A 7,517-nucleotide genomic window follows, 5' to 3' on the forward strand; every position below is an offset into this window, starting at 1 on the left:
TGGCATGTCGTAACTATAATACCAATTTGTTCACTTAACCAAGGATGTGTCATTTATAAAAATTTTGTTCTCATCTGGTAATACTATTTAACCAATATAAGCTTAAGAATATAATAAATGAGGTTTATTTGATATATGAACCTAGTTTCAATAGTTTTTTAAACTATACATTTAATACATTCATAAAAAACTCTTGTCTTAGACTCAACTTTTACTGGTCTCGGTCTCGACTCGGACTCTGCCCTCTCCGGTCTTTATCTTGATTCAGACTCGACCCCCTCCTGGTCTCGGTCATGATTCGAACTCGAACTACGTTGGTCTTCGACTGGACTTGGACTTGGATGAGGTGGTCTCGACTAAAACACTCTGTCCATGTTTGACAATAAATGTGTTTTATTGCCAAAATGTAATCTGTCACTTGGCAGAAACTAGCCAAGTGACAGATGAAATTGTGGCAATAAAACATAGAATTTGATTAAACACACACAGTGCAAAAAACATTCTCAACAAGTATCTTTGTCTTGATTAATTGTTTATTCATTATATGGTCAGTTGCATTGTATTATTTGCATTTAGCATTGTTATTCCCCTGCTGCTCCTGTCAGAACCATTTTTTGGTCATGACCCACCAGTTAAGAACCACTGCTCTAGGCCCCTTTGAGAGCCCTGGCTACTTATCAGAAAGTTTGTTATAGTCTTTGTTGGGCATTGCTGACTTTAGCATACCCATAATGCTCAAAGACAAACTCTTTTCGCTGGTGGCTCCATCAGGGTGTCAGTTGAGTCCAGAGGTCTTTTCTCCACTGTCTGTGAAGCTTCTCCTTTTGTTCTCTCGGTCCAGAAGGTGTTGTCAGGGGGCTGGTAACCGGGTTCCAGGGGGTCTAGAGGGTCTTTAGAAAGCAGGATGCTGATGCAGGGAAGTGTTCGGTGGATGGTCATCTCCGAGTCACCTCCTTCCTGACTCTCCCAGACTTCTCGTAAGCCCTTGTACTGGAGTTTAGTCATCTGGTGAAGACCACCAATCTTTCTCTTCATGATCTCAACACATGTGATGGTTTTAGTGACGGCCCGGCCTGACCCACTAAACACGACCTGTCTCAGTCCGGTCTGACCACTGGTTCCAGTCTCATCCTGCATCCGTGCCATTGCAAAACCCATGAGGTTCCTAATTTTACTGCCCTCCTTCACTCTCATTTCCAGCACGCCAGGCGGCAACCCAAGAAATGGACACAAGACGTCCTCCTCGATCCGACACACTTTCTTAAAGCTGCCCGTTTGACCCTGCTTAAGACCACAGCTTGTCAGTTGCAGAGGTTGTGAAGTGGATACACACTGGGCGTTTCTAGCCTGACCCTGAATGGACAGGCAAGCGTCCCGATGGGCGCTAAGCTCCATTGGAGAATATTTGAACACTTTAAGTCTCAGGAGTGATTTCTGGAATAGCCCACATCAAACAGGCAATCATCCCTTCATTTTAAATGCTCAGATTACACACTATTCCGCCGTCTCTTCCAATTTTATCTGTAATTATAGAGTCTTGGGGGTGAATCGCGTCCATGAAAGGACAAACCAGATAACAGAGTCAAGTATTATGACTGCAGAAGCTGCATTAGTCTTTCTTCATGAGCGCAAAGCTCTAAATACTATAAACACAAAAAGTAAACCTTTTGGCATGATATAAAAAAAAAGACTCTTGTTGTAAAGTTTGAGAATTTTGAAAAGCTGCAAGGATTTACCCACGTGTCCTGTGAAATGCAGTGTCCAACATCACTTGTCTGGTCTCTAAATGAGCTATTAAATTTGACAACTTCCAGACTTTTAACTTTCCTAAATGAAGTGGCAATTCCTCAGAGTGCGTAAGGTTTCAAACAGTGCATTTACCTCCGTGGGACGATCCAGCAGAAATTAATTCCTCCTTGTTTCTCTTCCAGTCCTCTATTCTCACTTGCTCTCTCTTCTTCTTGGTAGACATGAGTGCTGGACTGCATCACTGTCTTTCTCTATTGCTCCTCATCTTCCATGTGCTGGCAGGGTTGAATGAGGCTGGAATCGCTCTGTATCTCTCCTGGTACCCGTGCTGCCTTAGAGAGGGAGGGAGGGGGGCCAGCCCTCTTAAAGTCACAGTAGCCCCAGATTCCAGATGAACAATCTTATTTAAAGAGCACAAAGATATGATGTGGGTGATTCTTCAATTGTCTCACTTTATATTATGTGTCTTTAACTACTATGTACTTAAGCATTTGATACAATGTACGTATTATGTACATACGTGTTGTTGCACTGTACTTACCTTTAAAGTACCTGCTTTTAATTACATCTGAAGTTACACTGTTCACCTTACCCCTAAACCTAAACCTAACCCTACTCCAACCCTTACAGTTACCCTAAACCCTAACCCTAATCTTAACTCTAAACCAACCCGTACCTCAGTTTCAGTAGCAGCAAATGTGAATCTTGTGAAAACATTGCAGAACATTATATAGTTACACAATAAGTATTTTGTATTGTTTGTATTTTCGAACTTAAAGACACTTAATATAACAACTGACCCAAAAGAGAGTGGGCTTTATAGTAAAAATTGACTTAAATATTGGTATGTTTCTCATCTACACTTATCATATCACTTCTGTAGACATGGATTTAACCACTGGAGTCATGTGGATTACATTTATGTATCCTTTATGTGCTTTAAAGATCTTCTGATTTCTGGTCACCATTCACTTGCATTGTGTGGACCTACAGAGCTGAGATATTCTTCTAAAAATATTCATTTGTGTTCTGCTGAAGAAAGAAAGTCGTACACATCTGGGATGGTATAAGGGTGAGTAAATGATGAGATAATTGTCATTTTGGTGTGAGTTATCCATTAGTATTGGGGTTGTCATGATACAAAAATTTCAGTAGTTGCTAACAATACCAGTGACGTTTCTCTATATCAGTTTCGATACCATGGCAAAACAGATATTAACTAAATTGTTTATTAAGTAAACATTGTTTCACCATCTCAAGTAATTATAAAAGACAAGTAAACAGTCAGTAATAAAATAAAAACAAAGAAACAGATTACAAGCAATATAAGTTTACGCATTACAAGTCCCAATGCACAGATCTGATGTTTTGATACAAATCCACTTTAGCCATTCATATTTTGGCAAGATGGATATTTTGAATTGTATTTGAGCTTAGAGGCATGTTTCCGCATTACCGTGAGTGCCTGCAGAGCACACATGCTTGTATAATTGTGAACTTAAAAAGAAGCTGTCCGTCAGTCAGAACGACAGAAAGTCTAGTTTCATTACATCTATTTAATTTTAGTATTAACTTGGTAAAAAAGCATTGGAGGTTTTGACATATCTAGTTAGTATTTCAGAATTCAGAATCAATCCATTTATTTGTATTTTTTTAATTAAATGTTAATTGACTGCTAACTAGCATGTTTGCAAGTCCATGATATATCCAAATATATCTTAACTAAATATTTTTTCAAAAATTAAGAATTTGTCAAACCCATTTGAAAGTTGATCAAGTCCATGATCATAATTATATTCTAGAACATGTGCTAAATGTTTTAACATATACAAAGGTTTCAAATTGTCAAAAGTGCACCTAAATGAAGAATAACCCTTAAACTGGACAGATGATTCTGTACCTTTAAAAGCAAGCCAACAGCTCTAAAGCAGCTTGTCAATCTGTTTATAGGACATTCTGGTGCAAGGGCTCAAGGAATGCACAATTAAAGCACAGCTCTGAAGCACAGTGCCGCTTGCGTGCAAAGAGGCACATTTTCATCAGGTGATTGAATGTGTGAATGAAATTAGCTAGAATGTAAGTGAAAACATCCTTCATAGAGCAGTTCACAGTCCGAATGTTAAACTGTGCTGCGCTCGGCCTCTGCCCTGCTACATGATTTGTCCATTATCATTTGCATAATGTGATGTTAATGGTCTTTGTAAAGAGGAATCTTGGGAAAGGCTTCTTGAGCAGGAATTAATGACAGATTTGAATCACAAGCGTTACTAACAACTATCCTTTTCATCCCTGATTCATAAACCCATTTGTAATTAAGCTTATATTTTATTTGTATACATCTGTCTATTTCATTTATATATCAATATCATACTTTTCATACTTACAATATAATTTTTTTTATAATATTACATGTAGTGAGAAAATGTGAATCTTTTGAACCAAAAATTTCACTTCAGATGAAGTCAGCTTTGCTCACTTTTAACAATTCTTTGATAACAGTATCTATTTTGATGTTTCCCTTTCAAATAAACACATATCAACAATTACACTTTCCTCTCTCTTATTGTGTTAGCACTGTGTCAAAGTGCATCTCGCTGAACCCCTCTTGTAATTCGCTGTATATTTCCTCTCAGTGTGGGTCAGTGATCCGTGATATTCTACCGTGAGTCATTTGGGTTTTTCAGTACTCTGGTTAGCTCTGTGCGCGCTGTCAATTAACCGCGGTATCAGCACAGACAGCAGAGGTACTCTGGCCTGTTCCCATCGGACGACAGACGGGACAGAATGAGAGGTGAGCGAATGAGAGTAGACAGATCATTCAGGCTGAACCAATGCACAGTCTAAGAGAGAGAGAGAGAGAGAGAGAGAGAAACTGAGAAAGAGACACACAGAGAGAAAGAGACAGGCCTGTTTCATACACTCAGATTCCCAAGGGGAAAAAGGCATAAAAACTGTTTAATTTTATACAATTAATTAGATTAATGACAATAAAATGTACAATTCACCGCAAGCTAAAATAATCCGTCATTATTTATTCACCCTCATGATGTTCAAACCCGTAACACTTTCTTTTTTCTGTGGACACACAAGGTGAATTTTGGAAGAGTATCCCTGACATTGATAACTTGGTCTGTCAAGCTCCAAACTGACAATACCGCACCATTAAAGTATCATGAAATAGTCCATGCGACTCATGCACTGTATTTTGACCGTTTTTGGTCAAATCTATGTGGCGCTTCCACATATTCAAACATGTACATTGTAATCGGTTACAACAAACGCAGCAACCAATGGCATTTAACATCACTGATGTCACAACTGTGCTTTTTACATACAAAAGTAAACATTAATAACATTTGACAGATGCAGCGGAGGGGAAGATTAATGAATAACAACTTAAAGGAATATTCAGGTTCAATACAAGTTAAGCATAATCAACAGCATTTGTGGCATAATGTTGAGGTTAACACAAAAATTTATTTTGACTTGTCCCTCCTTTTCTTTAAAAAAGGCAAATATCTGGGTTACGGTGTGGCAAGTAATGGGGCACCGATCAAGATATTTGAGGCCGATGTGATCTACGATTTTTTAACACTAAGACCGGCAGATACCGATAACGATTTTTTTGCCACACTTTTGCAAGTTATATGCTGCGGTTGTGTGTTTATTACCCCACACCGTAAAACATTAAGATTAATAAATGCTGTAAAAATATATTGTTCATTGTTAGTTCATGATACCTAATGAATAAATAAAAACTCATATTATTGAATGGAAACTTTTTATAAAATTGTAATAAAATTACATAAAAAATTCCATTAATTGTGAATGGCTAACATTTATTTGTATTGAAAACAGTTATTAATAGTTCTGTTGTCAATATCAAAGGTCATTGTGACATACTGGCAACCAGTAAAAATGATGAGAGCATCACACACAGCAGAGATACATTCAAAAATAAGAAAAATGTTCCAGTGAGAAATCATTAATATCTATGATTTGTTTACTGTCTTTGGCAATTTGCTGTTACACAAATCACTAATTACAGTTACATTTATGCATTTAGCAGACGCTTTTATCCAAAGTGACTTATTGCAGGGACAATCCGCCCAGAGCAACCTGGAGTTAAGTGCCTTGCTCAAGGACACAATGGTGGTGGCTGTGGTGCTCGAACCAGCAACCTTCTGATTAACTGTTATGTGCTTTAGCCCACTACGCCACCACCACTCAACCAATGGCATAATAATTCCAATATTTATCCTTGTTTTACTACGTCTCTGGTCATTAGATGGTTTTTAGATGGATGGTGTGGCTTCTTAGGTCAGGTGGAATCTGTTATCTCTGATCCAGTTAATTTGCTGGCTTCCATGGCTGCAGCAAGCAGTGTTGTTTGTTTGTACACGTGTTCAAATCTGAAACTTCAAAGTAGAATATACTTTGAAGTTTACATTCCTGGCCGGAATTTCTCTTTATGTTTACTACAAACTTTGAGACTAAACTAAAACTTATCAGCTAACATAGCATACTGATATGCACATACAGCTGTACTATCGAACTATACCAGACAGTTTAGTGTGGCACTGCACTGTTATGTTGCAGTATTGTATGTTTTGTATGTCATATGTTGTACAACGATCAAGAAACCAGCGTATTTGCCTGTATACCTGACTTTTAGTATAAAGAGAAGATCATTTAAATTATTTGAAAGTTACAAAGCAAGGTAGCTTGCGATTCGTCAGTGTTAGCAGACAAGATCAAGTAGGCTAAAATTACACAGATCGATCCTTATGGCACTATATTTCACATGCTTTGTAGTTATGTAAGCTTACCTGTCCAATAAGAATAACAACAATTCAGGGTCGGTTTTGATCCCTAAAACCCAACGAAGGTCCCTCCAGGAATCAAATGCCCTGCCGATGTTCACTCTAGTTTTCGCTTGACCACGATCACGTTCCCTCTTAGCTAGACTGGATTCAGTAGATTAATGTTTTTTTTTTTTTGGCTTACTCAGAGTTTGTGTTGGAGTAGGTGTTGTGCTGGGAGCCGGACGTTTGTTGGATTCCATCTCTAAGATAACGTTACCTATTTTTGCAGCTTGTCATCGCTGTTGAATAGTGGAAGAGAAGATATTACTGTCTGAGGCAAGTAACATAGGGGGGAGTAACATAGCTGTATGCTATACTAAACATAACCTGTGTAATGCTCCAGAGATAACAAGTCAGTATGTCAAGACTCATTAATGAGAGCAGAAACTGTCATAAGAAAATATGTATGTAAAGAATACATGTAACATCGTGACATATTTAAGTCTTTCATCTCACTAAATCAATTTGCTTCTCATTTGGGTTTAAATATGTTTTTATATATGATAAACACTTCATTCAACATGACACTATCCACAGCAGGAAACATCGCAAACAAATGCCACCACTTAGATATGTGTGTGTGTCTGTGGGGGTGAAATGATCGTTTGGCTGTTAGGGTAAAATTACCCTCATTGCTCATAAGAAGATACACAGCTGCCCGTGGGAAAGAGAGAGAGAGAGATAGAGAGAGATAGAGAGAGAGAGAGAGAGAGTGATTATACTATTTGTGTGTGTGTTTTTTTAAATTAGTTCGATTTATTTATATAATATAGGCAAGGGAGATAACAGTAAGACCAAATTGATTACACTATATTTCTTATAATAAACTGTAGTCAGAGTGTTATAAAATGACATGATGGTTTGAGGCTAATTTGTCTTTTCAGTCTTTTAACCCATCAATCA

At 37.8% G+C, this 7,517-nt stretch overlaps 1 protein-coding gene across 1 annotated transcript; it reads right to left on the reverse strand.

Moving 5' to 3' along the window:
• Positions 1 to 337: 337 nt before the first annotated feature.
• On the reverse strand, positions 338 to 1,962 carry LOC127661579 (ribonuclease P protein subunit p25-like protein). Its single transcript, XM_052152341.1, has one exon. It carries the CDS (start codon positions 1,393 to 1,395, stop codon positions 736 to 738), a length of 660 nt encoding a protein of 219 aa, XP_052008301.1. The 5' UTR covers positions 1,396 to 1,962; the 3' UTR covers positions 338 to 735.
• Between the last annotated feature and the right edge of the window lie 5,555 nt (positions 1,963 to 7,517).

The sequence above is a fragment of the Xyrauchen texanus genome, chromosome 21 (genome assembly GCF_025860055.1).
Source record: "Xyrauchen texanus isolate HMW12.3.18 chromosome 21, RBS_HiC_50CHRs, whole genome shotgun sequence".
In the NCBI taxonomy this organism is placed as follows: Eukaryota; Metazoa; Chordata; class Actinopteri; order Cypriniformes; family Catostomidae; genus Xyrauchen; species Xyrauchen texanus.

What these genes read in the sequence shown, in the direction of transcription:
- LOC127661579 (XM_052152341.1), bottom strand. Translation starts at nt 1,395, where the DNA reads ATGGAGCTTAGCGCCCATCGGGACGCTTGCCTGTCCATTCAGGGTCAG.